The 11,769-nt window shown below is 33.5% G+C and overlaps 1 protein-coding gene across 2 annotated transcripts; it reads left to right on the top strand.

Annotated features, from left to right (window-relative positions):
- The first annotated feature begins 1,979 nt into the window (after positions 1-1,979).
- LOC18111053 (protein S-acyltransferase 24) lies at positions 1,980-10,383 on the top strand. Of its 2 annotated transcripts, XM_024590401.2 has the most exons (13): positions 1,982-2,501; positions 3,035-3,175; positions 4,846-4,958; positions 5,374-5,453; positions 5,581-5,744; positions 6,751-6,889; positions 6,995-7,094; positions 7,902-7,959; positions 8,161-8,238; positions 8,358-8,456; positions 8,838-8,916; positions 9,027-9,175; positions 9,669-10,383. In XM_024590401.2, the coding sequence occupies exons 1-13, from the start codon at positions 2,214-2,216 to the stop codon at positions 10,095-10,097; spliced, it is 1,917 nt and encodes a 638-aa protein (XP_024446169.1). In that variant the 5' UTR covers positions 1,982-2,213; the 3' UTR covers positions 10,098-10,383. The 2 variants fall into 2 exon arrangements, with proteins under 2 accessions (XP_024446170.1, XP_024446169.1); XM_024590402.2 differs by lacking the exons at positions 4,846-4,958; positions 5,374-5,453; positions 5,581-5,744 and having other exon boundaries at positions 1,980-2,501.
- The last annotated feature ends 1,386 nt before the right edge of the window (positions 10,384-11,769 follow it).

Raw genomic sequence — 11,769 nt, 5'->3', positions numbered from 1 at the left:
CATGGTCAAGTAGCTAGTGATATTTTCATTTACTAATTAAACCAAGTTTTTATTTATTTATCTGTTTATTTATTTTATGCAATCTTAAATTCTCATATTTTATAATGTGATATAAGATATTTTTAAAAAAATATATTAAAATATTTTTTTTCAAATTTTTATCTTTGATATTAACACTTTAAAATCAATACAAAATATTTTTTTCATAATAAACACACTTTTAAAAATTACAAAAAAAAAAACTAAACCCACTACCATCTCAAGCGGGTTCTATTGCATATCTCTCTTAATTTCAAATTTATTTGCATCTCTCTCAATTTCGGTCAACTTGTTTTTTGTTTTAGTCAACTTGTTTTTTGTTTTTTTTTTCCTGGTAATAGTAGTATTTTGTACTAATATTATTTTAGATCCCCAATGTATCAACAAATTCATAATTAAATCCTCCACTTGCTTTAGTCAACAAGACTATTAAGTCGTGGCATGAAATTTACATGATTTCTTTCCCAGAAAAAACACTGTATTTTCTAAGATTTTCATTTTAGATAAAAAAAAACTCATAGGAATAACCTATTTTTTGATCCATAAGCCACAGTCGATGATCTTCATGACATCAAGACCTCCTCCAATGATCTTGAAATAAGTTAAAGATCTCTGTAACTCATGCACACCTCTTCCTATGATCTTGAAAGAAAAAAAAAATGATTGATTTTCCTTATCCGTGTAGGAGATTTAACGTTTTATTTCTTGGATAATGGAGGAGGAACCTGCCATCCTCTTGCGTGGAAATTTACAGGGCGAGGTGTTTAGATATTTCTCGACAGAGTAGGTAAGAATGGTAGGGTTGATTCCATTCTAAGAATAAAAAAATAAAGTCTCCTCCTTCCTCAAAATATATTCCTATTTTTTTTTTAAAAAAAAAAATTAGTATAATAAGTTAAAAATATAGAAAGAATAACATAGGATGAAAAAAATAGCAGAATATATATATATATATAAACATGATATTTATACCCTGTTGCTATTTAAAATAGTAATTTCTAAAAAAATTATATAAAATGAATAGAAAAGAAAAGAGATGAGAGAGAAAGAAAAAAAAACCTTCTAATACATACTGAAACTTTAATTACAATATCATCAGTATCATAATTGAAGCTTTGATTATAACATCACTAATATCCAGGTTTTTTTTTTCTATCTCTTTTTAGATCTTTTCATTTTTTTTTTATAAAAGTTGCTATTTTAAATACTAACAATTTATAAATGTCATGTTTTTCAATCATGATATTTACAAATTATATGATTTAACCAAAAAAAATTTATAATATATTATTTCAGTAATATTTTTTTAAAAAAGTGCTAATAAACCAAAATAGCCATTTTTTTAGAACAAGCAATTTTAAATTCCTCAAATCACCATCACTATATTTTAGTTTTTTTAATGAAAATTAATCAAAGTTTAACCATTCCAATATTTCCAAAACTAAAAAAGCGAATCACCGCGATAACAACAATGAAGATGATAACCACGATTGATGCCAGTTTTCGCGTGTTTACATTCACTAATCTATTAATAATAAAATCATTAAATTAATGTGTCCAATGAATTGGTGACAGTTGTTAATCTCGATCATGAAATTAATATAAAGAAAAATCTAAGTTATTAAGTCATTATTTTAATTTGAGGATTATCAAATCAACATGAATTAATTATTTTTATTAAAATAACATTATATTTTTTATTTTGATAGAGTTGACCCTACTGAATTTTAGTAAGGTCAACCTAACCATGTTGATAGAATTTTAACGAGTTAATATTTTTATTTATTTTATTTAAATTCCACAAATTAAGACGAGTTTAACAAGCACCATATTGGCTGTCCATTTGACCATGGACCCATGCAATGCTATCATGCAAAAATGAAAAAAAAATAAATAAATAAAGAAAAAGATAAAAATATCCAAAGAAACAAATGAATTATTAAGGGGGAAAAAGAGAGAAAATGTCTATATAGGAAGAAGGAAGATAATCATAGGCAAACTGGCTGGCTTTAACCCTCTGGTTTCCTCTCTCTCTATTAGGCAACTACAATACAATCCTGATGTCCGTCCCAGTCAACAAGGAAGGCCATGTAACCCAATAACCCTAAACATTTTTAGCTAAAAAACTTAGAACGCAAATCGTCAAATCAATCAACAAATTCACATCTCCAAAGATGTCATCGGAGATAGAGATAGTGGAGGAAGATGCGGTGGTCCAATCCAACGATCGAGAATCAGCAGCTGTCAATGGAGGCAACGCTAACAATGGGGTTGCTGTTGTTGGAGAAGAGAGTTTGAGAAATGATGTTTACACAGCAGCTGCTTATGGAGATTTAGAGAAGCTTCATAGATTGGTGGAGAGTGAAGGTTGTTCTGTTTCTGTACCTGATAGCCTTGGTTATTATGCTTTACAGTGGGCTGCTTTGAATAATCGCTCTGCTGCTGCTCAGTATATTATTGAGGTTTGTCTCTCTTTTTTTTTGGTTTTTTTATTGGTTTCTTGAATTGGTTCGTTTTTATTTTTTCTGCTTTTTAATGGGTTTGTTTCCTTTGCTTGTTTGATTAGCCTGGCTGGTGGGTCTGATTTGATGCATTGAAGAGTTTATTGAGGTGTTTAAGTTTTTTTTTTTGTTAGTTCATTTCTTGATAAAAAGTGATGATTTTGATTTGGGGAGTTGGATTTTGTAGTAAAGTTCGTGTCTTTTAGTTTGAATGTTTTGAATGAAGTGCAATTTGTTTGGTTAGGGTTTGATGCATTAATGGAGCGAGGTAATAGTTGGATTTGGTTTGTTTGTTAGTTCTTTTTATGTTATTTTTCCGGGTAAAAAGTGATGATTTTGATCCTGGAAAGTTGATATTGTGTTAAAGTTACTGTCATTTAGTCTGTTTGTATCGATCAAAGAGAGTTCAATGGATGATATTGATGGTAACTTATTTGGAGTTGATGATATAGGATGATGACTAATTTGGTACCGGATCCTTTTCTTTTTGCCAGCATGGTGGAGATGTAAATGCAACAGATCATACAGGGCAGACAGCATTGCATTGGACTGCAGTTCGGGGTGCAATTCAAGTTGCTGAGCTGTTACTGCAAGAGGGTGCGAGGGTAAATGCTGCTGATATGTATGGCTATCAGGTTAGTGTCATCTTTGTTGTGTAAATATGCATTTGCTTCATTTAAGGGAGAGATAAGAGCTGTTTTATAATTGTGGTTTGAAGTGATATATGTGCTGTGAAATTATTACCTTTTTTTAACTTGGCACCTCTAGCACTTACCTAGTCATAAATGCATCAGCTTTGTTCACGTGTCATTAGGGTATGGAAATTCACTAATGCATGTACGTCTGTTGTTTTATCCGTCGCAGTTTATCATTAAGGATGAACATATACAAAAAGAATGAATATCTAAAAACTTTGGGACGCATTTGTGGCTTCTGTGCAAATTATTTTCTTGTTAATTGATAGTGTTAAATAATGTCACAGTGATTGTTTACATCCTTAATCATGAAAACTGCTTATTGGTCGTGTTGTTTCGCACCCTAGTGTTGGTTTTTATTTCTTGAAATAAATTTGTGAGGATGAACTTCTGTTGTAACGATAGAAGTCTTGGGCTAGCAACCAAGAGGGCTGGAGTTTGATGTGGTTATTTTATGCAAAATTGATATAATGTAGGATCATTTGAGGAGCTCTTCACTTCCCCTTCAAGGTGTGCCCCTTTTTTATTTTTTGGTGAATAATATTGATCTTTTCCCCCTCTGATTGGGTCATGGATTTGGTAATAAGTAGGGAAGTCTAATACTCTTTGGTCAATTTGTTTTTACTTTAATTGAAGACATGGATTGAACTGAGTTTTCAGATCCCTTGGTTTGCTCTTTCTTTGTTCTCTTTTATGCTTCTTCAAGAGATTCTATATCCGGTGTGCAAGAGGTCATGCATCAAATATGCAAAACTTTGATAGCCTGTTTCTGCTTGAACACAGTATAACCAGAGCAGGTGGCTGTGCTCATCTAATTTATATTGAGAGATTCTGTAACATGGATGAGAGGACCTTCTCTCACTTGTAAACAGGATCCGAAACATTGGTCATGCATAGAAAATGGACCATGTGCTGCAAAATGGTGAAGTTTGCATATTTCTCTTGAAGGAAGCTTATTGCTCTAGTAAAGCTTCCGAGCTCAACATTACAAGCCAGCTTTTGGACTCACCATTTGATTGTTGGTAACTTCATCCATTTAATAGATTCTTTGAGTGATGGAAAACTTCCAAATATATCAACAGAAAATACATTTAAAATGGGATGAATTTTTCATATTTAAGGAGCAATTCTATGGCAATCTATTATCTGGGATCTGTTAGACAGGGTTTCAGCTTCTCCTGTTTGAATGCTGAATTGATCAGAACTTGAACTTAAGAAGTGCAATGATACTATTTTCTGCCCCTGTTTTTTTTAGTCTTGAATATTTAGGGGTCCAGTGAACTTGTTGATTCTATCTCTAGTTATAAGCTCTGGCTGCTTGTTAACTTTTTAAATATTCCCTTTAATTTGTGCTATCAAGATATAGGCAATCACACTTTTGCAGTGCCCTCCTTTATTTGTGGAGATGCCTTCCCAAGATAACTGATAACTATTTCTATGCAATAACTTGGACTGTTTGAATCATGCTAGATGCATAAAAAGGGAGGTTTCTAGATGCCGTGCTTTGCTTTACTGTCCTGATATAGCCAGTTATTAGTTGCTCTAATTAGAACTTAGCTGTGAAATCTGAGGATAACAATCTGCTGGTTGTTAATTTGACATCAATGCAGACAACTCATGTTGCAGCTCAATATGGTCAGACGGCTTTTCTCTATCACATTGTCTCAAAATGGAATGCTGACCCTGATGTTCCTGATGTTGATGGAAGAAGCCCTTTGCACTGGTATATGAGAACTTCCCCTTCCCTTTTATTATTGAAGAGATTATTGTTTACTTGAAACTGTTTTTTTTGTTTTTGTTTTTTTTTTCTAATATATTTCAACATTTTCCTGCTTGGTATATGCCATTGTGGTTTGCTCACAATGACATAACAGCTTGCATAGCCTTTATATAAGAATATCACCTGTCCATGCTTTTGGTTTTGTTGACAAATATCTCAGTGCGTCACACTTGCTTAAAATCAACAATTTAGCTTCCATATTAAATGTTAAGCCATTATCAATTCCTTTGTTGGTCATTATTTTTCTGTATCAAGTAGCTCCTTTACCGAGTACTTCGTACCATATTTTCTTTTTTATCAGCTATTGGTGGTGCTTTGATTTTTTTTTCTAATCTGTTTCTTTCTTGGATTATTTTAGGGCTGCTTATAAAGGTTTTCCTGATTGTATACGCCTTCTATTATTTCTGGATTCTTATAGAGGACGCCAGGATAGAGAGGGTAAATCAGCTTCCCAAATGTTGAACTTCTGTTTTGTCAATATAGAAAGAAATAGATGAAATATACATGTGTTAACCTGTATGGATAAGTGTGTCTATTCCCTTACTATATTTCATTTATACATCAGGTTGCACTCCTCTCCATTGGGCTGCTATTAGGGGTAACTTGGAGGCATGCACAGTGTTAGTACAGGCTGGCAAGAAGGAAGACTTGATGGTGACTGATAACACTGGCCTTACACCGGCACAACTTGCTTCTGACAAGAATCATCGACAAGTTGCTTTTTTCCTTGTATGTGTTCCATAATAAAAATAATTTAAATTGGTTAGTGATGTTACTTTTTAAGGGATTTATTGTTTTTTCTATATGTTATGTGAAGCTCAAATGCCTTTTGTGGTTAGTGATTCACCATTGAAATAATATGTCTTAAAGACAGAAGTAAAATAATATTGCAATGATTAAGAAGGATAACAATAAAAGAAGTGTATGCTAGAACTGTTTCAAGAGGCACCCTGGGAACTTGCGGATGTGGCAAGGACAATGTAATGGTAGGATTCCACAGTGAATGGAAGCTTGTATTCTAATCTTGTTGGTTTTCTATGTTGTGTTGCATCCATTTATATGAAGTGTTCTATTTCAAAGACTTTTATTCTTTCTGGATCTACCCTCATTCACTTCTTTGGCTCTCATGTAGGCAAAGGTCATCCTCCCTATTTTGAAATATAGTTTACTAATGATGTGTGGTTCTAGGTTATCGAGGCTTGATTTGTCTCTATAATTGTGATATCCTTTTTGACAGAAACCCTTCCATTTCGATAAATATATTTAATCTCATCTGAAAGTCTATTTGTGGACTCTAGTATTTCCTTGTAGGTACCTCCATAGTGGTGACAATACTATCTCAATGCAGACATGTAATAGACCTTCTCTGATGAACTGGTAATAGCTATTTGCAAGCCAGCTAAGATTTAGATAGAATCATTAGTTCTCAGTTGATGAAGGAGAACTGTGGGAGGATCTTTCTGTGTATGGATGATTACCTGGAAACCTGATCTACCTGAATATGACAAGACCTGATATACATAGCCTATGCCTTTTCTCCCATTTATTTTTCAATTTCCTTCCAAGTGTGGCTTAGTGTTCTGTTTTTGTTTGAATTTTTACTTTTCCTAAGAATTTTAAATTTTTTGATGAGTTTTCTGTTTACTTTTCCAAGTTTCTTAGTGCTCTGTTGTCATTTGAAAGGCTCTGAAGTTTTTTCTTCAAGTTATATTTTCTAATAAATCTTAGTCTGCAGGGAAATGCTAGAAGGTTGCTTGACAAACAGTGTGATGGGAACAGTCGACTGGGACGCCTCTCAAAGTTGGGGCTAGCACCTGTGTTATGGTTCATAATATTACTTCTCCTCGTGACCTATGTTCACGCTGTCATCTTGGGTATCTTCCATTATCTCTTTGTTACAGTGTATTTTTACTCCTATCATCAAGATTACACTACCATGTCCTTGTCTTACATTTTTAATTTAATAACTTTCGGTACAGCTTCAAATCTGCCAAAGTTAACAGCTGGCTTTGGCCTTCTTGCCTGGTTGGCTGTTTTCCTAGTCACTGCTGGACTAGTTATGTTTTATAGGTGTAGCAGGTATGCTCTATTGTGCATTCTAGCTATGTGTTGTATAGCTGAATAAATCCATGCTAGAACTGTTGCCTATGCTTTCTATTCCTTATCGTTTTCTGTTGCTAAAGAAAATCATTAATAAAAATAGAGAAATATGTAAAGGAAGAATGTAGATCCTCTATGCATTTGAGGCCTCCATTATATTGCTCAGGGGGCAATGCATTCCTGCAATGCTCAAATTCAGATATTTGTGGAGTGAGCAATTTGATATAGTTGAGATACAGTAGGACCACTGTTTGTGAAGCAATATGGATTAAACGCACTGTATAAATTATAAGCAACATGGAAAAAATTCTTTGCATGTCTAGATGTGGCTGTTCTGACCTAAATCAATCATGAAATGCCTTTAGTTTGTTTATTCGGAGCAGCATTGTGAAACAGTTGCACACTATTGGAAATTTATGGTCACAGTGTTCCAATGTACATTGATCCTTTTGAGTTTAGCAGACCTTCTTCTGTTGGCTGTTGTGCCGTATTCATCTGTTGTCTCATAAAGACACCCATGTTTGGTGAGAAAAACATACATTACTTTTGCATCATGTTCCCAAGATATGATGATCACCTTCAGCACACCTTTCAGTATGTTTCTTTATACATAATTATTGCTTATCTTATTGCATATCACATCTCCAATTGATTACATGCATCCATGCCTGATTTTTTTTGTTCATGTTACAATGTGAATTACACAAAATTATGATGTAACACCAAACTTGAACATAGCAATCTCAATTGATATTTCACTTTCTTCTTTCGATTATCTCTTGGCAGGAAGGATCCGGGTTACATTAGAATGAATGTGCACGATCCACAAAATATGAAAGATGATGTATGTTTCATCCCTTTTAGATTAATCATGCTTATATTTATTACTATTCATGGTTCTTTGGCATGTAGAAAGATAGTTTTCTAGTCAGTTCTTTTATTGAAGTCGTGCAGAGTTTTCTTTGTCTTTCTTTTTCTAAACAAAAACGCAGGCCCTGTATATTCTCTGATCACTTCTGTATTTATATTTGGCTTTTTATTCTAGGAGCCACTTTTGAAGATTGAGATAAATAATCCTGCTTTGCTCACTGGGAATTGGTCTCAGCTCTGTGCGACATGCAAGGTACTGATTTTTGGCAGCCTATATGGATCTTGCTCGATGAGCAATTCATCTAGCTTTCTCTGATTGATGCTCGGTTTAGTGACATTTTGTTAATTAATCCAATTTCAAATAATAATCAGATTGTCAGACCTCTTCGTGCAAAGCACTGTTCCACATGTGATCGATGTGTTGAACAATTTGATCATCATTGCCCTTGGGTATCTAATTGCATTGGCAAGGTGCGTAAATACTGTTTGATGTCTTTTCTTTCAACTCACATTTCCACTTCGTCTTTTATCAACAAGGAGAATGTATGGTTAATGTCACACATTCATGAAACAGATCTCAGTTGATTTCCCTGGCAATTAGTTTGATAACATTCAGCCAGATAAATTGATCTTTGACTGTTTGGAATCCATGTCTGACTGGCAGGCATAAAAATAATGGCTTGATACTTGCATTTAGTTTATTACATATGCACACGACCTGAGCTTTCCTTAGGGGGACCTTGGCATTTAAATTTACATGGTTTAACCTGCACTGAAGATTCATATCGTAGATACTTTTCAACTGTATTTACCTCTCTATAAAATAATGTGGCATATTTGTGTCTGATGCAGAAAAACAAGTGGGAATTCTTTGCATTTCTTGTTCTGGAAGTTTCAGCAATGTTGATAACTGGTGGAGTGACTCTCACAAGTATGTGACTGATTAGCCTTTCAGATTTAGCCATTTCTAAGCATATATATATATATATTTTTTTGGTGGGACGGGGAAGTTTCTGATTGAGAATGATTTGCGGTATGCAGGAGTTTTGACTGATCCTTTGGCTCCCTCTTCTCTGGGAGCATGGATAAACCATGCTGTATCTCATCATATTGGTGCTATATCATTTCTGATTATGGATTTCTTCCTCTTCTTTGGCGTGGCAGTATTAACCATTGTACAAGCCTCTCAGGTAAATCCTGTAAACATCTGCAAGTGCTGAATATCTGACTGATTGTCTTGGGTGATTTGTTCTGTAGCAGCTGTTACAGAGTAATTGAACTCATAAGCTTGAGTTGCATGCTTATATTTTCACATGATATGCTATTGTGATGCACTTTAGAGTTGCATACCGGTAACCATATGGACTGTTAAGTGCAGTTTCTTGCTGTTACTGTGTGCTGTGTCTGAAGAAAAAAGTTGTTTTGTTGGAGTTCATGTAATTTACTATTTTATACTAAGGGAGTGTATTAGGTAGGATAGCATGCGTTAAATGAGATATACACTTCAAGAGGATATCAAATGATGTATAATTAAAAGAGCATTTTGTTTTCAAACTTCTTTTGTGATGAATGTTCCATGTGTTGACAAGCTGTGCTTTGCCATTGAACTCTGAAGGTGATTCATGCTGTCATTTTTAACACTTTTAGATGAATAGTGCTGAATCATTTCTTCTCCTGTGACAGATATCTCGTAATATAACTACCAATGAAATGGCAAATGTACTGCGTTATAGCTATCTCAGGGGCCCAGGGGGTCGCTTCAGAAACCCATTTGATCATGGCTGTAAAAAGAATTGTTCAGATTTCTTGATCAATGGTTACAATGAAGATGTGGAGTATTTTGAAGATTCTCCACATTCTGAGGGGATTGGAATGATGCACATGTCAAGGAATTCAAACCTGCAAAATGGGGATGCTCATTCTCATCACATGAATGGCAATGGCCATGTTTCCATCAATGTGAATTCGGAAAGTAAAATCCATCATGGTCATGTTCATTCTTCCCACTGCAGCCACGATCACCAAGGGAGGTCTAAATCGGACACCGAACCCTTGGGTTTGGGTGGTCTTGGTCTTGGAAGAAGCAGTGCCCGAACTGTTGCAGCTGCATGATACTGTGATACAAGCTGAAATTGATATGTTTTGTATCATAAACCCATGTGATTGAGCTTTTGTTATTTGATTGATTGGTGCTCTTTTTTGCCCCTAAAGGTGCTCAATTTTTGTACAGATTTACCCTCTTAAATGTTTGTAGCAGCTGTTAGTGAAAATCAGATTTAGCTGTGTGGGTACACTACTACAGAGAGCACTATTGCTTCTTGTACCTTACCATGTAACTTGCTGTTGTCTTCTCGCATCGTTATTTCTTACAATTATACAAATCCCTTTTCAAAGTTCATATGGCAGGATCTGCATTCTCCAGAATGGCATCCAATTTCATAATTTATAGCTTTTCCGGGGTTTCCCTATCCGCAAAGCTGCAGTGTTGCATGTGCTACCAGCCATTGAATTTTGTTTTGCTTCATTGGCCTAATGTTGATTGTCAAGCAGTGACTAAGATGAGACATCTTTTTCCAAACAATATAGTCAAAACTGTTCTTGATAACTTGAGTTAAGCTTGTCAAATACACTTTTTTGAATAATTTAGAAGTGGGAGTTGCAAGCATGTACCCTTTAACTTGTTGCTGATTGTTCTTATTTCGTACTTCAAATTTGGTGCAGGTTTATTCAACAAAGAAATCAGCATCCGCAAGAGAGGTGGATTGTGGTTTACGGCTAAGTGGTATCTTAAACTAGTTTTTGCAAGAATTAAACTCACCATTATATCACCATCCAAGGCAAAATCCATTCTAAATTAGAGGTAATCCTTTACATCTCATGCTAGAAACATTTATCAAACAAAAAAAAGTAGTATTTTTTTTTTATCAATTTTTATATATAAAGATTAGGTCCATCTCTTTATTTTTATTAAAGAAGAACGCTACAATTAGAAGATAAATAGATTTTCAAATAACTTTATATATCAAAATTAGATATATCTCTTTGATTTTAAGAAAGATAAATTACGTACGTAAAGGTTAAACAATTCATAAAATTTCAATGTAATGAAGTTTAAATCTTTATCATAAACAATGATTGCGTGTAATTAATCTCTTATCATAGGCATTGAATCCACTTGCCTAATAATTAATGGGAGTGCCTTTTTATACAAGCAATGGTGAGCTTTTATGGAGTTGTCTAATGTTTGCTTCTGAAATAATGATGAAACTGTTTAAAATAAATCCTTTGGAAATGAATCTTTAGCAAAACTTTCATTATCATCTATTTGACTATTTCCTTAAAATAAAATAAAAAATTAGAAAGGAAAAAACATTCTTGCCAAGCCCATTAATAGCATTGATGGATTAATTTTAAACCTAACTTGGATCAATTTTATATGGGTTTGGTATTGTGATTAAAAGTAATTTTTATTTGAAAATATATTAAAATAGTTTTGTTTTTAATTTTTTTATATTAATATATTAAAATTATTAAAAATAATACTAGAAAAATATTAATTTAATATTTTTCAAGCCACATATTTTTAAAACACTTCCAAATATAATTTCAATCGCAATGTCAAATAACCTATTAGTAGTTAATATCTGTTTCGAATATCTCATACAGCAAAAGCTAAAGAAAAAATCTTTATAGTAAATCCAATTGTAGAAAATTTCAACAGGTAAATTCATTGTTAAAACTTCAACAATTGAATTTATGAAATTTTACTAATTAGATTCACCCA

Source organism: Populus trichocarpa, chromosome 18, assembly GCF_000002775.5.
Source record: "Populus trichocarpa isolate Nisqually-1 chromosome 18, P.trichocarpa_v4.1, whole genome shotgun sequence".
In the NCBI taxonomy this organism is placed as follows: domain Eukaryota; kingdom Viridiplantae; phylum Streptophyta; class Magnoliopsida; order Malpighiales; family Salicaceae; genus Populus; species Populus trichocarpa.
This window is presented reverse-complemented; position numbering and strand designations above follow the sequence as displayed.

Bases quoted from the DNA above. Each gene is read 5' to 3' on its own strand.
- LOC18111053 (XM_024590401.2), top strand. From the start codon at position 2,214: ATGTCATCGGAGATAGAGATAGTGGAGGAAGATGCGGTGGTCCAATCC. The intron at 5,454-5,580 runs GTAAATCAGCTT...TTTATACATCAG, and splicing joins AGGACGCCAGGATAGAGAGG to GTTGCACTCCTCTCCATTGG. The intron at 7,095-7,901 runs GTATGCTCTATT...ATCTCTTGGCAG, and splicing joins ATGTTTTATAGGTGTAGCAG to GAAGGATCCGGGTTACATTA.